Source organism: Antrostomus carolinensis, unplaced genomic scaffold (assembly GCF_000700745.2).
Source record: "Antrostomus carolinensis isolate BGI_N321 unplaced genomic scaffold, ASM70074v2 scaffold9021, whole genome shotgun sequence".
Classification (NCBI taxonomy): domain Eukaryota; kingdom Metazoa; phylum Chordata; class Aves; order Caprimulgiformes; family Caprimulgidae; genus Antrostomus; species Antrostomus carolinensis.
The window spans coordinates 9,635-29,158 of record NW_010296486.1 but is presented as its reverse complement, the minus strand read 5'-3'; the positions used below and the strand labels follow the sequence as shown (position 1 = coordinate 29,158).

The window sequence follows — 19,524 nt, the reverse complement described above, 5'->3', positions numbered from 1 at the left end:
TCCCTGGCAGGATTTTACCTCATTGTCCACCTTCCTTCTAGAGATTCACTTCCTCTTTTACTACATGGATTGCCAAAGAGACAAACAGAATCTGCCCCAGGGCTTGTCTCCATTCTTCTCCCCTGAGCTGCTTTTCTATCTCTTGCTAACATGCTGTATTGCCTTGTACCATTGACTTCTTGATAGCCCAGCTCCTGTTTTATCCCACGCTCCCTTTAGGTCTGAAACACACCATTGCATCTGCTCCACATGGGGTCTTCCTCCTGCTTGTCTATTAACCTACAGCTGTGCTGAAGCTCTCATGCACACACATTTGACAGAGCTCTCATCTAAACAGGATCCACTTGCAACCACATGAGCTGGATCATTGCCTTGGTAGGTGATGTGATGGGGAGAAGGTGTGCAGTGCAGTTTTCAGAGAAGTTGAAGAACTGAAGAGCACCCAGAAAGACAAGTTTGCCCTTTCTATTTCAAGTGTGCTTTCGCTCTGCAAGCCTGTGCTTTCCCTGCCTGTGACTCCGGCTGCTGGATTTTCAATCCCATTCTCCAATAAAACGTTCTCTGAAACTATCTCAAGGGGTTGCCCTGATCACACCAAAGACTCAGCACTCTCTGTTCACATGGGGCTGACCCATACTGCATCAGTATATGATCCTCAGTTCAGAGTCCCTGGAAGTCATATCCTGAGCACACTGGCTGGAGACGATCAGATTCAAATAGAAGCCATCTAAGGACCCTGTCCATGTCCAAGAGATGGCTTGATCTCCTGCGACTGTCAGGAGACTCCCAGCCCCAGAACTCTGCATTCAGTATCCTGCAGGCAGGTACCAGGATGCAAATACAATGAGGATGCTTATGGCACCAGATAGGCTAAAATCCCTCCCAAAACCATTGGGTTTGATGAATACCCAAGGCAAAGAAACCTGTACCTTCCTTCTGCCAATCCCATGTTTTGTTTAAATGAATAATTTCTGTTCTTATGAGTAGATGCTAAGGGTGGGGGGAGGGGGGGAAGGACGACATTTCAAGAACCATGTAAATAAATCAGTGGTCTGAAAAGAAATTAGATATCTGTAACTACAAGAAAATGCAGGACCTAAAAAATTGATATACTGCCCTTATTACAAAAATAGAAGGTAACCATAGGTCATCCCTTGGCCTTGGACACTATTATTTGTTTCTGTTGTACAAGTGCTCTCAGGTATTGTATCGCTCCATCACAGGTACTGGCCTGCAGCAGCTCGGGAGACCATATTGGAAATTTGTAGCTATTCAGTGTGTGGAGAAGCTTCCTCCTAGGTTGTAAAGTGATTTTATGCTGATGAATGGCCCGTCTGTGGAACTGGGATGAAGGTGCATTATTTTCCTATTTTTCATATGACTGAGCAGAACAATACCTTGGGGGACCTCAGAACAAAATTATCATAGAGAACCATGCCCAAAAGTAACACGAAAGAAAAAAATGCATGCAGCACTGTAGGCTGTAACACTGAACACTGCCTCGGGAGAAATAATCCTAGCACTGGGTGAATTATTGTGGCCAGTCCAGGTTGCTTTGTCATGTAAAGGATGCTGCAGAAATTGCAGACACAGCATGAGGCTGTTGGATTACTTCAGGGGCTAGAGAACTGGTTATTAAAGAAGTTGAGGAGAAATTGTCCTTTCATTTCTTTAAGACTGGACTGGGATAGATCCAAAAGGTTTGGGTTTGGGGTGTGAGCACAACACCCTTTATCAGCCTCCTTTGAGATCAAGTCCTGTTGAAGTGATGGCCCCTTCCTGCAGCTACCGCTGACACAGCCTCAATTTACCCAAGCAAATACAGAGGAAACGCAAAGACTTTGTGCAGTTAACTAGAAGCTGGTCTGTCAAGGAGCTTATGTCCCTGCCCAGGTCTGTTAACAGTCACCAGTATTGTGTGTAATTGCTCTGTTTTCTAACTCAAACCTCCCAGGCTGCTGAAATGCTGTTTCAGAGTGTGGCTGCTTTCACTCAAGTCAACTTGGTAGGGAAGGGATGGTCACAGGCCTATCCCCTCTGGTTAGTGCTCTCCATCACTTCCACACATCACCTGTGGCTGGGAGCAGAGGTGAAGTGTGCTTCTGGCCAGGATGGGCAAAGATGATGGCAGAACCAAGCTGAGGTGTAGTGGTCCTCAGTCCCCGTGAGCACTGCAGGTCTGAGCAGTGGTCTGAATTAGCCCAGGGGTTCCCAGGTGTGGAGGTGATGCTGCTTGTAGTCAGTTCAAAGATTTCTTCCCAACATCCAACATAAGTCCATGCTGAGACTGTGGAGAGCCTTATTCTTCTGGGGAAGGTGGGCAAAGGGATTTCAGGAGAAGGAAGTGTGGCTGAGAGGGATCAGTGGGCCCCTGGGACAGTAGAGCCACAGTGAGGATGGAAAAGTTTGGGAGGGGTGTCTCATGTTCAGTTTTGATGGGGGAGTGGGTGAGAGACAGCAACATAAGGCCTGTGAGGGGTGGGGGAACTCTGGAAAGCTTTGGGATGAGTTGAGCCCCTCTCCCTTTTCCAATGCATGGCACCCACACAGGACCTGCAGGCACTGGTTTGAGCCATTTCAAACGCTGCAAGAAGCTTTTCCTCCCCTGGCATCTCCTACTTACTCTCTGATTGTCCAAGGCTGCAGGGGAGGGAGACAATGGAGGAGGGAGGAAAGATTCATGTCAGGAGGACCAGAATGAGTAGAGATGGGAACTGCCCAAGTCCTTTGCTGTGAAGGCTGCAGCCCTTCTGATGCTGCCTGATGGAAAAGCTGCACAAGCAGTAGCTGTTACATCTCCATGCTCAGATGGACCCATTGCTCAGACAGAGCAGCAGTGCCAGAGAGTCTGCAAATATGTGGTCTGTGTGTTCTCACTACTGGAAATCCCATCACTTTTAGTAACCCAAAGGAGAGGTCCAATGCCCTACGCAGCCTGCCATGATAAACCTTTTGCCAGTCCCTAGGGTCATCTCTAGCCCCTAAACCTGACAGAGAAACCAGTGATCTCCAGGATTAGAAGGGCTTTGAAAGCACTCATGGTTTTATTGTTGTTGTTACCATTCTAGAACCCATAATGCAGTCTGAAAGAGGCTCTTGTTGGTCTACATTGGAAGTCCTAAAGCTTTCAATGCCAATTAAACAACCTGTGAAAGTTTGCTATTGCTTCATATTTCATTATTAGTCTCCGCCGGGCTGAGTAGTTAGGCTTTTAGTGCTAAAGCAGACTAGTGAATATTCACTTCAATTCATTAATAACTTTCAAGTCTCAAAGTACAGACTGGCTGGAAAGAATTCAAAACCTGACAGCAATTTTTTTTTAAATAAAATAATTGTGTGGAACTGGGATCACACCCTGTATTTTTCATGTCTTCTGGCAAGCAGCACAGTAACAAGAGGTAGAAAAAACCCTGTTTCTTTTCCTTCCATGCCTAGTTCAGGATGAGCTTTTTCATTCAAGGCCACTTAGCCTCAAAGGAAAACTTGAACCTGCATCTCCCAAGTCCTGGATCAGGGCTTCAGTGAGTTCACTACCAGCTGAGCTAGGCAGTACCCTTTCTTCAGTTTCTGTTATAGAAATTTGCCAGAACTGATACATCATGAGAAAACTCTTTGGCTTTGACAATGCATTAAAAATGTCCCAATTCTCTCTCTTTGTGATATTTTTTGGCTGCTTTTGCTTATTTGGGTTTTGTTGTTTCAGGGGGAGTTTTAAAGTAGAAAATAAGATTTTTTAGAAGGATATGTCAGTGCAGTGTGTGCCTATCTGGGAAAAGAGAAAGAATATGCTGGAAACTATGGATTGCTCAAAGCCAGCATTGGCCACAGCTTTGAAAAGCTTTCATGTAAAGCAAAATGTGTTTGTTAGGATTCAGGAAAACAGGTTTCCACAGCTATAATCAGATCCTAATGTTAACAGAATGCTTGAATCGCCAAAGGGAATTGCACTGTATTTATTGATTCTGCTTTGTTATGGGTTTTGCTGCTTTGTAAACACTGCATTTGGACACAATGTTCGGATGTGATAAAAAGGCTACATTAATCAGCAAAAGGCCATGGCTGAGAAGCTTTTGGAGTAGTAGTAGAAAATTTCACCAAGAAAAACTGTTTCTCCCCAGATTTTTTCAGCCCAAAGAATAATGACATCTGAGGTTCCCCAAGGTCCTCTGCATAAGGGATTAAGAGATGGCACAGCTCCAGGACACAGCTGCTCCAGTTGCACTCCCAACATCCGATACCCTGCTAGAGATATGCACCTAATCATGGAACATATTTTGGGTGGAACAGTTCAAAACATAGTTGGGAAAAATCCCTGGGGGAAAAAAACTCCACCCCCTCAAATCTAATTTACTCTAATTTACCCTTCCATTGAGTGGGAGACACAGGTGAAGTTCATACTGAGTTTTATAAAGCTTTTTAGGCAACTGCAGGTCCAGTTAAGATCTCTGTGGGACTTTTGAAAGTCTTCGGACTCTTGGGGAGTTTCTTAGGGTCATGTGAAGAGATAAATCTGAAGATAGGTGCCTAAGAGTGACAAAAAATTTCATCCTAACCTTGACTCTGCTGGTACTTCTCTAGCTAGACTTCAGCAAATCACCTCACTCTGGTCATTTCTATTTCCATACTTGTAAAATGGCAATAAAAGGTATCCAGCTGTCACAACTTTGAGGAAGGGTAATTAGTGCTCAGAGTAGGCTATTAAAATAGAAAATGCTGTATGTTGTGAGCACTATTATGTCATTATTCAGAATAATTTAGTATTTACAATCCATAGATTTTTAATGCCAACAGGGACCATTTCCTGATCTAGATTGAATTTTTCCAGCCAGAGACCGCAGGACTTTACTCAGTAATTTCCATCTACAGCTCCAGAAGCTGAGGTTGCACTAGAGTATGTCTGGTGACACAGCAGGAACCACAGCCTCTCTAGGCTCATATCAACTGCAGAGGGACTCAATATCTGTCAATATTATTGGCAGATTTCTGTTGTTTCTGTCTCACAGGGTTCATTTTCTGTTTTCATATTTTTGCTGACTTCTTTCACAACATTTCTCTTAAATCACTCTTGAAGATTTCAATTTCCAAATAACAACAAAAATCCCAAAGCTACATGAATAACAGCACATTTTGTTGATAAAAGAAAGAGGATTATGATGAATAACACATTCCCTTTATGTTTGCGTAAACTTTTTGATTAAAACATGGCAGGGGAGAGAATTGTCACCAAATGGGCAATTACAGTGATGTTGACAATTTTTCACACAAAGTATATTTAAAAGATAAAGACTAGCTTTGAGAGAAAACATTTTTCATTTTTAAAAAATAGGAAGAAGATACAATGGTGCATAGCTTAGGACATAGGTAGACAGCTGGTCCCCACTGGCCTCCTATTGATGGGGCATCTCGCTCTCCACCTGCAGCCTCCAGCCACTGCCCTGGCTTTGCTGGGCTGTTGACTTGGATACCAGCAGCAGCTCCCCACACTGTCAAAGATGAGGTGATTGTTACTGGAGATCAGCTAATGTGCCTCTGTGGCTGGTGACAAGGCTCATGAAGGCTTCAGAGACAGTTTTCTCCGTCATGGAGTTCAGCAGCCCTTTGCTAGATTTCCAGACTTTGCTCTGCAGGGGCAGCTGCGCTTCCAAAGCAACAGCACTGCACATCTGATTTTAGATGAGAGGAGCAATTAGTAATTAAAAATAATAATCTTGAAGTGTTTGAGTTGTACTTTCCTTGATTGCCACATGCACAGAATCTTAATTCCACTGATAAATCTTGTGCTTGTGGCTTCAACATACTAATGCACTTCTACTGCAGGGCAGGCTGGAATCTGCAGCCTGGGTTTGTAGGTAGCATCAAGGATCTCCTCCATGCCTGACCCAGTACTGCTCATTCCTCTTTGCCTGTAATAGTTATTTATAACTCTCAGAGGAAATGCTACATGACGTTATTGCCAACAAATTGTTTTAAAGATAATTTTTACTAGTTACTCACATGTTGATACCAGGGGTTCCTCAAAGACAGACATTAGAGAAAACTGGTTTGTAGGGTACATATTTTTATCTATTTCTCAGATTAATATTTTGATCCAAAGGGGTCAAATCTTGCTGAGAGACCAGGGCTTACTTAGACATTACTGCAATGGCAAAATGGGTTTCATGTGTTAGAGTGCTATTCTCAACTCTAGCAGTTACTTTCATAAAGGTATTCTAGCACCTCTCCCTAGGGTAAGCATTCAACACATTTTATATTATTCTATAAAAATAATAAAAAGTCTTTGTAAAATGCTATGTCACCTGAACAGATGAAATTTTGCCCCTCAATGATCATATCTGAAAGTGTTTTGATGGACCCAAATGAAGAGTTTTCATTGAAATACTCAATGATGAATTTTACTATGACGGAGTACTATTCTCACACCCTTCCTACAGTTGCTATCTCTAACAACACAGCTCAAACCAAAAATCCTAATTTAATTAATAGCTACTTAAAAAAAGAAAAGGACAAATAATACAGTCACTTCCTTTCTGTTCTTTTGCTTTCAAACTTCAAGTTCTTTCCATCACTGATTCTTCTTATGGATTAAACACCACATATTGATGAACTATGAATGGGCAAATTACCTTTGCTTTCACACCTTGTCTGTACATCACTTGAAACTATTGGCAGATGAAAAATTATGGAAGAAGCAGAAAGATTCAAAAATGCTATTTGAAGATTAATGCTGAGGAGAAAGAATAACACACTGAAGATAACATCTTTTATCAAGTCATGGTACACCTGATTGCTGTCCAAAGCCCAGATTTCAGGCAAAAAAAAAGATGCAAGGAGTAGGGAAAAGGTAAAGAAGTTCAATTGCAAATGTTAATTTTGGTTCCACATATTCAGGTGTCAAAGATTTTGTAACACTCTCAGATAAAATGTGTATTCATTACTTATATTTGTATATAAGGTCCATACCCCAGATCTGAACTGAACTCTGCCACAACGTGATAAGTGCTACATGGCTCTGGGAGTGAGCAGAACAGCTCCCCTGGGGCTGCTTTCAGATGCAATAGGCCTCCTGGCCTATAGTTTAAAAGCTTACATTGAGTTTCAGGGGTTCAACTTGACGTAACTTTCACCTGTGCAAGGCAGGTGCTTGTATTCCCTCCTGGAAGGATGCATCCCTACACTTGCCGTGGAGGCAGCTCTGTAGACCCTCAGACAAGACAACTGCTTTTACTTGCCCAGCCCTCAGTGTGATGAATCCTACCATATTCTTTTTTCCTAAATCCAGTCTTCTTTCAGAATATCACTAAAGTTTCTTACTTTCAAAAGCTGGCCCATTGCATTTTAGCCTTACAATCTGCTGGTTACTAAAGCACGATGCAGCAGAGGTTTACCTGGCCAGCCACCCTACCCAGTGAAGGAGACACATCCAAAGAAAGCCTTCAGCGTGCTGTGATGCTCATTTCAACATTTCCAGAAGTAGTAATATTGTACTTTTATTCAGCATCTGCTTGAGGAAAGTGCATCTCTCATAACCATCAAAATACAAAGGCAGCCAGATGTTAACACTTCTCTTTCCACCCCTTTGTTTCAAACCGCTCTGAGGAAGCTTTATAAACCATGCTGATGAATGAAGGGTCCAGCACCAAAAAAAATGCAAGATAGGCTGTTTTATTTCTTCTTTCATGAGGAGAGAACAGCCTCCACTGAAGCAGGGAAATAGAAAATGTACCTCTGAGGCAGTCATGCAAAATTTCAGACAGAGCCTTACTCGTGTGATTCTTTTTAATCACCATCCATTTCATCTTCACTCTTCAACTAAATAATAAATACAGAGTGACTTTTTTCATTACCATTTGAGCCAGAGCTGGTCCTGGAGAAAATATGAAAATAAGGGGTGAGCCTTCAAATCAGTGGGTTTCACTGATTTTAAATACAAAGCACCTGTGTAAATTTCTAATCCAATAATTAATAATCCAGCACCTTTTTATTTTAGGAACTGTCAGGAGTAATTTCCACATCTGAGTGTAGCACACATCATAAATCCACTCCAAATGATTTTTAAATTTGTCCTTTCCAATTCCTGTTTGAAATGACATTTTGTTCTGGTTGAAGTGGCATCCTCAGACGTCTTCTCCCCTGCAATTAGCTGAGATTAAGCAGTTGGAGAACTAGCACAGCAAAGATCAGAATTGCTCAGTCCTTGATGCTTTGATCATACTGAACAGCAGAACAGCAGTAGGCTGTAGTTTGTCACTTTAAGTTGTATTTAAAAAATTATTCCTGAGACTGCTTTAAAATGATCCATAGAAGGCTGTGCCAGCAAGTGGACTGCATTTTTTACTGCTGGCAAGCAGTTTCTGCGCTAATGTCTGTCTGCAGCTTCAGTGCAAAACACTCAGAAACTCATTTTTTTCTTTGTTCAATATTTATATCTTCCTGCACTGCTTAATGACATGCTAAAAAAGAACTAAGTGCATTCCAATTTCAGATGTGGATTTATTTAATCATTGGCAATCTGAAAGTGTGTTATTAGTATTTTATATAAACATTATGGTTCATCTTTTGGAGCCTGAGTGCCGGCTGCCCCAGCAATGTGAGCAGCCTGAGACAGGCAGTACAGCACAGGGTTTTAGTCACACCCTATCCATTGAATTTAATAGCAGTTGAGCAGCTAAAACCCCTTATCAGTGCTGTGGAAGTGTATCCCAGGGTGAGCGTGCACTGGCCACAGCTGCCTGAATCCTATCAGCTAATACTGTCTGCTTGGCTGCACCCTGGGTAGAACGCGCATTTCGGGGAGCAAAGTTTGACACGTGAGCTGAGTTAATATGAGATTTGGAAACTGGGATGATCTATGCATTCACACACACTTCCTAAATGCTTTTTAAAATTTTATTATTCAGTTTCAGGTACTTGCAGGCCAGGGCACAAATGCTACAATAACAACTAGACATGGAGTACTTTGACCTTTGTACTTCCTTCAGTCCTGAGGTAAACTCAGAAGACCAAATAGACAAATAAAAAATCAAATAAGCAGACTCCCCAGACTCACAGGAATGTTTCAGATCTGTCTCCCCTCAAACTGTTGGCCTATGCTTTCAATTCCCCAAGTGCTCAACAGTTGTTTGCAGTACTGTTGCTTTTTCTTCCCCTGAACTGGCTCCTTATCTCTGTCAGCACATTGCAAGATGTTTGGCCCCTCACGAGGTAATATTTACATAGTGAAATCAAAGCCACATAAATGATGGGCTACTGATCTTGTCATGCAGTCGCCAAAATTCCCTAGCAGTTACCTGTCCCCTTGCATGTACGCAAAATGTAGGCATGTCAACATGGTGAACTGTCTGAAAAAGAGCATAATCATAGAATGGTTTGGGTTGGAAGGGACTTTTCAAGGCCATCTAGTCCAAAACCCCTGCAGTGAGCAGGGACATCTTCAACTAGATCAGGTTGCTCAGAGTAATTTAGGAGACCAATGCACCTACAGGGGAAGGTCAGAGAAGGAGCTGAGAAAGTGAAAGGAATGTAAAGAGAGATGGGAAATGGGGAGAGAAAGGTGTAGCAAGAGAAAATATTCTTCTTAAAAAAAAAAGAGGCAGAAAGAAACACTAAAAATTCATTTTGTCCTGGGGGATTTCCAGCAGGTGGACTCCTGTGGTAGATCTTTATTGAAAGGATAGCATCTGTTTTTCATAAATAGTTTTTGAGCAGTACCTCTAAATGAATTTGCAGAAGAAGGAAGCATCATTATCTTCACTATACCTGTGGGAAAGCTTAGGAAAAGGGAACTGATTTGCTTAAAGTCAAACTTTCTACCAGCCGAAACAGCAATAGTGTCTTGAGTCACCCTTCACTGCTTCCCTGGCAGAGATCTAGCTTTGCCATGCCATCAGTTCTCAGTGTGTGCAAACTAAGGCAAAGTGGGTTTGCTATGTGTTTCTCGCTGTTACTCAGCTAGATGTGTTTGCTAAGCAGACATGATCACTTTCTTCTTTTGTTGTCCAAATTTCATGGTACCTACCCCATAACTCTGTGGTTGAATAACAAAAGATGCTGTTCACCACTGCTTGAAGTTTTGAAAAAACTAGTTTCCCCACAGAGTCCCAAGAAAAATATGGATCAGTTCCCAGATAGTTAATCCCATCCAAAGAGCATCCTCTGAATGATACTGCAGGAGGCATCCCAGACAAGAGGGATGAACAAAGGATCAGCACACTTGGCCATGAAAATGGTTGGCACAGCCCAGCAATTTGAGGGGAAAGGGATCTGAAACATTTCTGAGACTTTGTCATTTTTACTTAATTAATTTTTTATTTATCCATTGGCTCTTCTCAGTTTCCCTCAGAACTGAAGTTTGAGAGGCCCCAATACTCAAAATCTGGTGGTTACTGCAGCATCTCAGTTTATGAGGCACAAGGACCCACCACATCCCCCACTGGATCACAGTTGCTGCTGGGGATGGCAGTGCAGTAACCACTCTCCCCCAGACTCGATTCCTGAAGTAGTACAAATAAACCTTACAGTATTTTCAAACATTTTGGATATGATGGAGCCTGGTTTTGGAAGGGAATTGGTTTTGACCATGGCCAATCCAATTGATACGTGATCCAGCCCACCTCTGGCACACACATACCCACCTTAAATGTTAAAAACGCAGGGAGGAAGCTAAGAAGCAACGATCAGTGGGGGCTCAGCCGCCTGTCTGCTGGCAGATCACATCTGACTCTGCTGTTCTACACATGTTCTCTGCCTCTGCTAATCCCAGTGGGCTGAAGCGATTTATTTTCCCATTCTCTTTTTGTAAACCATCCATCGGCAGCAGCCAAAGTCAATCAATTGCTTCCACCAGAGCTCACAACACAGACTATGGTCATACAAAGCAAAGATGGTAAAAAATTACAGCGAGAGAGAGCGAGGGGCTGGGGAGCATGCACAGAGCCAGCTGCTCATGGCCAGAGGTTCAATCAACCCTGCAATCTGTGACAGCCCCGTGCTACTCAACGCCAGGAACCTAGGCAGCCCCGTAGCCTGCTGAGGGCTCAGGAGCATCGCCTTCACCAGCAGAAGCCTTGTGGTCCAGCTGAGGGGCAGGCCATGGAAAAACACACAGGACAGGTGGAAATATCGCCAAAAGTCTCATGTCTGTAGAAGCAACGTTCCTTTTCGTTGAAAGTGAAGGTCATCATGTGCCATCTTTTGTTATTTTCCTTTGGGCTAGAGGGAAATTGTGAAAGGTCTGCTTCAAGGAGAAGGAGCCCTCCACTGAAACCCTAAGTGTGTTAGCTGCTTGCCCTGCACCACCCCAAAAACAGCTGCCTTGCACTCAGATATACAATATCACTAAGTGATGGATGGCAGTTGCATAAAAGATTTCAGTATGACACAAGGCAGGAGGGTACTTCACTTTAGGGAGACTATATAGGTAATTTAAGCAAGCAATGAATAACTACCAAGTTTTTATTTGTTTTTTATCCAGAGTTTAAAACTTCCGCTTTTGAGAATTTTCAGTGAAAGTTCATGATAACAAACCAGAACCTCAGTTCTGAAATGATTCAGGAAATGACACTGAATTTCACACTAGAGTTTTGGACTGGATTGGGTCAGGCAGGTGAGTCTTGATCATACTCATTAAACCAAAGTTTTCCAAATATTCTCCTGACACAGCTCAGTCTTACAAGCAAGGGTTAAAAACAAGGAATTGTACTGTTTCTTTGAAAAACAGACTGTCTCTGTTCTTCTTAAGTGTGAAAGGGAATGGGAACGGGAACATGAGCTCAGTGTGTGCTGTGTGATGGATGTGAAAAGACAACCATGCTGGGTAGCACATACTTTTCTCCATTGTGCTGCCTTCTTGGGCAGCAATGTCATCTAATTTTGCGTCCAGTTTAAAGGACCCCCATTTGCAAAGTGGTTCTGCAAATGCAAGCTATGGCATCAACACAGCCTCTCAGTTTCTTTCTAAAAACATTTAATTATTGCCACCCTTGTGTTTATTTTTCCCAGTGAACAGCAGCAAGCACATAGTGAGAAAATACCGTGGGCACCTCCGAACAAAGATTGAGTCTGGAGAAGGAACCATACCTGTCCGGTGTCATAACGCAGTTCAGACGTGGGACGGCGTGTTGCTGGGAGAGCAGCTCATCACCATGTCCTGTACAGACAAAATCGCCAGGTACCTGATGTATATACATCACAACATTCTTTGCATGTGGAAATGAAGTTTGATGCCACAGAGGACTATGGCTACTGGTGGAGAATAACTAGCAGGTGCTGACAAACCCTGCAGAAACAAAGACCTCCTTTGTATGCAAAAACAGACCATATAAATGGGATGGAATATAAATAGGACATTTTCCCAAATTCTCCATGGGTCGTTAGTTGCTTTTTACAGTGTGACAAAAATATAAACTGTCTTTGCAGCATTTTTGCCAATAGAATTTCAGTGCGCAAATAAAATACATTCACTCTGCTCTTATTGGATCATTTACCCCAAAACTTGCAAACCAACCATCATGCAGATAAACTTAGCTGGTCTGAAACCTACTGGATAAAGTGCCCTAAAAGCTGCTAGAAATATCTGTACTATTTTGAAAGTCATTGCAGAACTCTCATGTCACAGCCACCCCTGTGTCTTTCTGCTCTATCCTGTAAATACAATATATATTTACACAGAATAATTGTCATTTAATAAATATTTCATAATTATTCCATGGTGGCACATACAATGTAAACACATCCTCCATTCTCAGTTTAGGGCATTAACTAATAGCAAATGATGGCTATTAGAAACTGAAAACAAAGTGTGTGCATTTGAATGCATACTTATATATGTATATATACATCTATATCTCCCTATACATGCACGTATACTTATGCTCATAATTACATATATATTATGTGCATTAGCTATAGATGCAGCTCTATATGTAAAATACATTACATTATAGCTATAAAAATGTAGATGTTATGATCAAATTCTCTGCTGGAATATCATGTCTAAAAACTAAGTTAAATTGCATCAGCCAAGAATTTGGCCCAATTATTAAAGGTCAATATAAACATAATCTTTCAAAAAAGCATAAAACTTTTGTTTAATGCAAATGCATAAGTTCTGCTCTTAGCTTTAACTCGATGACCTACTGAAGTAAAATTAGTCTGTAGGCTTAGCAAAGCCTAGCATTTTGTCAGAAACATGTATGACAGAACCAGCAAATGGAAGTAATGACAGACTCACAAAATCCACCCTGTGCTAAGTACGATCGTTAGAACTGTTGTGATTGCATGAAAGATAAAGAGTAACTTCTGCTATAATCTTTTTATTTATTCATAAAGAGATAACAGAAAACTCAAACTGTTTTCAATGGATCTCCTGCACTCTTTTTAGATGCATTTGGGTTTTCCAGATTCAGACTCATATGGACTCAAAAAAATAAACAAATTTAAGTTTGAGAGTGGAAATATTGCATGCTCTGTAGTTTTGAATGTCGTTAGCCAGTGAATTAAACATCAGCTTTGGAAACGGTATTACATTTGCTATTGATGGGAACGTTGACAGTAATGCACAGTCTCAGAAACTGGGTTTTCTCCAAGCACATCTGCTAAGCACTTCCAGTGAATCCTTTCCTTGTTGCCACATAGTTAAACAGCATTAAGGTCTGTGAAGAAAAAAAGAATCTAACACTATGTTTCCCCAGGATAAAAATAATCTTGCCATTCTCGTCTTTGGTATTATTATTGCAATATCATATGAATTATTGACATTTTTATTTATTTGCACTGTAACTCAAGTAGGCACAGGAGTTTTCTAGATGAAAACAAAAATATGTATATCAGCAATCATTATTCCCTACTTTGAACAGCAAATATTTACATTCAACAAGGACAGCTAGAAGCACTGAGGCTGAGAAAAGCAGTGGAAAAAGCAATATTTGTAGGAACAGTGGTAGTGTTGTGGCAGTACAAATGCTTCAAATGGATATCTGCATGTTGCACTGCACTGAGGAAATGTGCAAGACGTTTTGCTGAGCAAACAGCCATGTATGCCGTGATGGGTCCAGCTAAAGAGTTTCAAGGAAGAAGGAATGGCCATTCCTAGTAAAGGGGAAGGATAGAGGTGGAAAATTATCATAGAAGAGGTTACTTGTGGTCTGGTGCGGGCAGCTCCAGTAACTAGAAGTGATGGAAACCAAATGGGGGATCCAAATAGGGATTTTGAGGAGAAAAATTCAAAGTTAATAAGTAGGAAACATGGAGCTGAATGTAAAAATAAATGCCCTATCACAAGCAAAATCAAGAAAGGCAAATGGAGTCCAGAGAGTGTGGGGGGCATCGCAATGGCATGTACCATGGTGAAGGATCTGAAAGCTTCTGGAGTAAGTACCCAAGGCTGTCTGTTCCCAACCTTGGCTGCACTTGAAGGTCATGCCTTTCCCTTCCTTCCTCTATTGCGATCACACTGTGAGACCTGATTCTGCAATTTTATTTCCACCAGTCTCACATAGATTTGTGGTATGACTTCAGTTGGGTTCACAAGTTCTAGTTTGGGAATCACTGTGCTAGTGAAAACAAAGCACCAATAGCGCAGGAAATGTTAAAACAAAAAAAATTTCTTAGATGGCAAAAAATAAGCAGTACCCTCAGGGCTGGCCACCAGTGATAACGATGCTGCAGATTTTTAGCTGCTATAAATTTTATGTAGAGTTTGGGAAAGATTGGTAAGAAGAGGCAGGGTATGGCACCTTCAATAAACTTTATCCCAAATTTTAGTTTATGACATTAAATTCAGTTTGTGATCAATTTTTATCCTTATTATCCTCACCTGTAAGGGGGAGAAATCAAAGGTTTCTTCAGCTGACCTTTGTTTCAGCACATATAGGACTGTTTTCTGCCTTCTTCATCTCTGGCCATGGGAAGTAGAGGTAGGAAAGGGGTTCAGTGGATGAGGAGATTGCTGTGTGAAGGCCCTTTCCCAGCTCCTGCCTTCACTGAAGAGATCAGCAGGTGGTTTCTGTGCCACGCTTCAGACTCCAAATATTTGCTCTACCACGTAGACAGCTGACTCTTCAAATCTTGGCAGGATGCAGGAATCTGGTTGCTCATCATCTGGACTTGTCTCACAATGAGAAAAAAAAAAGATCTCCAAAGCTGAAATTCATGTTTTTATAACCGAGATTTGACAAAAATCTGACTTGTATATTTTGGATTTTATTGCTTGTAAAAGCCCCTCAGGAGCACTGGGCTATTAGAGAATGTTTCCTCTTGAGAATCTAGCCAGATTCTAAAATATACGTCATTTTCCATTATTTGTAAAGGACATTGCTACCAGAATATCAAAGACCCAAGAACAGAGAGATTTACTCAGGGGAGTGAATAATATTCTGTAAATCATGTATCTAACGATTTATGTTCTTTCTTGCTCACAGGATAGCCATAAGCAGAGAGTGGTTTAATCAGATTTATTTGTTATTCAAAGGCATTTAGCAATTTTTATTACTATCACCACAAGTTTGAGAGAATTTGATGCTTGGTATGCATTATTTGGGTTCTGTGGCTGTGTTAAGATTGCAGGATAAACAGCCTGGTATCATACCTATTCCCTTACTGAATTAAAGCACAAACACTTCTGGCATGAATACTCGTGTTGTCTGGCTCAGGCAGGGAATTACGAGGTGAAATTCTGTGACTGCATTATATAGGAGGTCAGAATAGATCTCGGTGGTTCCTTCTGGCTTTAAAATCCTATGCATTTATATGTGCAGATTCAAAGTTTGGGCTCTGTGAATCCCCAAATAACCCACCCTAAGAGAGTGTTAACTTTTATACTGACAACTTCTGCAAGTCTCACAGTGCAGCTGAAGTGTGTTCAGCTTCTCAGTGCCATAGGTTTTTGGATTAAATCACGTTCTTTAGACTCAAAGTTCATTAGTTACTCTAGCACCTAAGATTTTGACCTCCATTTTCTTTTGTAATGTACACTGTATACACTTGTGAAAAAGCAGAAATATCCTGAGCAAAATAATTTTGAAAATTATCGGCTGTTTGGGGAAAAATTTGGGAAAGCATTTTCTTCATGCTAATCATAACTTATATTAAGACCTTTATGTCAGCACAGACATCACAGCCCTAAGATAATTTAATCTTTTTCTGATGGCAAACCCATTTATAAAACAGGCAAAATTAAACCTCTTTTCATCTCCTTCGGTCATGCTGAGGCTGGACGCAGGAGCAGCTCATACTTTTGCTTATTAGAAGGTCAGTGCAAGGTTAATGCTGCTGCTGGTGGAAGTCTCTGCAGTTGCTGTTTGAGAGCAGACAAAGGTCTGAAGGAAAACTGACATATGTACAAACATACACCCACAGGCATGCACATACACATAAGCATACACATTTAGGTAAAAACAAAAGATATCTCTCTAGACTTGTAGGGGAAATTCAGATTCTGCCACAAAGTACAGAAACCACCTTCCCTTTGTCCTCTGACTCATACTAACACTGTCTGAGCTTGAGGCCAGTCTTCTTCCACCATGGCTTATCCCCTAGGCCCACCATGCCCTCCATTTGACGACACATACCTCCCTTCTGTATAAAGTTTCCTGTTCTGTGCTCTGAGCTCTTCAAGTTGATACATCTCATCACCAGCACTTGGATCCCTTCTTATTCCATGCAGAGAAACTGGAGAAATTATTTCTCCTCACATCAACCAATCCAAAATAGCAAGGTGTTCTCCCCTGAATAGCTACACAGAAAGGTTTAATGATTACCATTGCCCATGATTTGGCAGAGGAGTGCAATAGTGCTGGGAGCACATAGAGGAGGCCATCATGGTGCTCCACAGCGTAGCAGACCCATGGTATTAACAGGCGTTCCCTGGTCCTATGTCACCACATCACCTCCACTACCATGCACGTGCAAATTATCATGAGGATCTTGGTCCAAGCACTCAACACTAAGGTTTATTTTTAAAATTTAGTTCTTATATGGGTGTACCATTAGCAACTGAGTTCTGCAGTGCAGTTTTCATCCCCAAGACCCTCTTCCTCGATAGACCTTAACAAGGGGACTGGACACCTTACGCTATGGTCAGGGCAGAGCATGTTCACATTTACTGGGTATCGAGCTGATATATTTACTTCGGAGAGATGCCAGCTTTCTGTGCATCAAACTTGCATCTACACATGCTAGTAGTGTATAGACGTAGTTGTAAATGCATGAGCCATGGCACTTGTACTCTTTCAGAAGTGATCATCTGCAGGTCCTCTTGCAGGGTGCAGACTTGGGAAACGTACTCTGCAGGGTTCAGGATTTGGAAGGAACAATCCTCACAAACACTGGCTTTATACAATAAATAAAAGACAAAATTCAGTGGGTTTTTTGTCAGCTCTGGCCTTAAAGTTGTTTTCTTACTACCACTTCTCAAAAGGTCACTTTTAAAAGTGTTTTCTTGCCAGCACTTCCTCATACTCCACTAAAACAGTGACGTTAAGCCCAGAGGTTAAATAAGACTTTGAACATCTAAATTATACCTCACCTGTAAAATGACACAAACAGTAACAAAGGACCTCTAAACTTTGCATTACAGCATTGCCAGCCTATTCTTGTTTCTTGGCTGAGCTTTGTGGGTTACTTGGGCCCACGAGCTAGAGAATAGGAATAAGTCTTTATTGAGAATATGTTTGGAGTATTGCAAGGTAATGTAGTTTTAAGGCACTGTTTCAGGATTTAGCAGTGGGAGTCTGAAGGAGCATTTTACAAGATGATTTGAGCACATTAAGCTGTATTTAAGTGTAGCATATAAAAATGCAAGACTAAAAGTCAATGTTAAAATTTGGCATTCTTAGATCTATTTTAGTGTTAGCCTGTCGACCTAGCCATTGTTAATAGCAGACTGAGCCTGACAAGGTAACTCTTAAGAAAAGCTACTTCAAAGACTGCATATTAATGTAAATGAAAATCAATTAGCACAGCCAGATCTTCAATTAGAGATGATTTGTGCATATGATTTGTAATTCTCTCTCTTAACCCCTTTCTGTATGACTGAGATTTCAATTTCAATCTTTCACTGCAAGGTATTTTCTACAAAACATATATAAACCACCTACTGTTAAAATACAGATCAAAACCTAATGCACTAGTTCCAGTTTCCAAACCAATAATAGCTAAATGGTCGTATAAATAGGAACACCACAGGTGTGCTGCTGAGCACAGGCTATCATGAATAACAATTTATATTGTGTGAAGCATAGCTGGAAATATGGGTAATAGAAACTGTGGTACAGGAGGTTAACAACACGCCAAGCAGGTAAGAGTTAAAGCTCACAATAATGGTTGGGGAAAAAAGTGTCTTTTATAAAAAGCCTTAACAAAATAAGCTTTGAAATTCATCAGCAGTGCTTTTTAATGGGTGAGGTTTCCAAAGGTCCAAAGGAGACACTTCAGTCTCACCAAGCTTCAACAGCAGGTGGACACATTTCCCCGAGCTGTTTTGAAGCATCGTGCAAATTTCTCCACATCTCAGTTTCGAAAGGTTTTGAGGGCAGGAGCATGTCAGTGTTCAGCTTTGAGTAATGCTGTGTGCAAACCAATGCTGGAAATACTCAGCAAAGGGGCTGCAGGTGTCACACCACGTCTGAGCGATGGGCGAGGAGCCACATGCAGACCCACGTGAGGCTGCAGCCCTTTACGGGTTTGCCCCCAAGCCCCTTCCTCAGTATTTTTATCATCCATATTTGAGAAAATGCTACAGCGTGCAAGTGTGGAGGCTGCAATGTGGTTATGACCTGGGGATACATTTCCCTACCCTCTCGCATGGGGTCCTGGGCTACCAGGATCATGAGAGCTGTGGGGCCTCCACAGGGGTTCACCCCCAGCCCACCCCACATCTGGGGCCAGGGGAGCATAGGGTCTAATTAAAGCAAGGCTGCCTGCTCTGGGATGCCTCCCAGCTCATCACTGGCATTTCTGTGATTGACAAACAGACAAAAATGTATTTATTCAAGGATTATCTATATTGAAAACCAGACGTGGGATTTTGTCTTTGTAAACAGTGCAGTAATATCTGCTGTTTGAACAAAAGGAAGGGTATGCTTTCCTTCCATTTAAAGCACCAAAACTCCCATATTTAAGTGAAAAGACATTTGGTTTTATTGATCCTGCTTGCTGAAGATTTGGGGTTTTTAAAAAAGATCTGTGATTAAGGGAGCAGTGGGTTGATTTTTGCTTTATTGGAAGGGTTATTACAAAGCTCACAGCATAGAAGTTATTAGAGAGATGCATGCCCTTGAAAACAGCACTAAAAATCTTGCACAATTAGGAAAATGCAGAATGATCCAGCATATTTCCTCATAGCGAGAAAAGTCACTTTGATATATTGAGGACCCAAAATGTAACACTGCATTGCTCTGAATAATAATTTTATTTTGAAAAGCCACATTTGAAGAGAGCACTTTGTTACAGATGGGAACACAGCTACTTTCATGAACCTAAATTAGACTACAGAGAAATAGCTTCTTCAAAAATGAACACCCTTATTGA

General features: G+C 41.5%; 1 protein-coding gene across 1 annotated transcript in view; it reads left to right on the top strand.

Moving 5' to 3' along the window:
- Positions 1-19,524, top strand: part of LOC104532965 (double-stranded RNA-specific editase B2-like) — a gene marked incomplete at its 3' end in the record, with an annotated part of 59,831 nt that overhangs the window by 36,387 nt on the left and 3,920 nt on the right. The window contains exon 7 of the mRNA XM_010178314.2: positions 11,998-12,166. Within this exon, the coding sequence (XP_010176616.2) occupies positions 11,998-12,166 (169 nt within the window). The remainder of the gene's footprint in view (positions 1-11,997; positions 12,167-19,524) is intronic.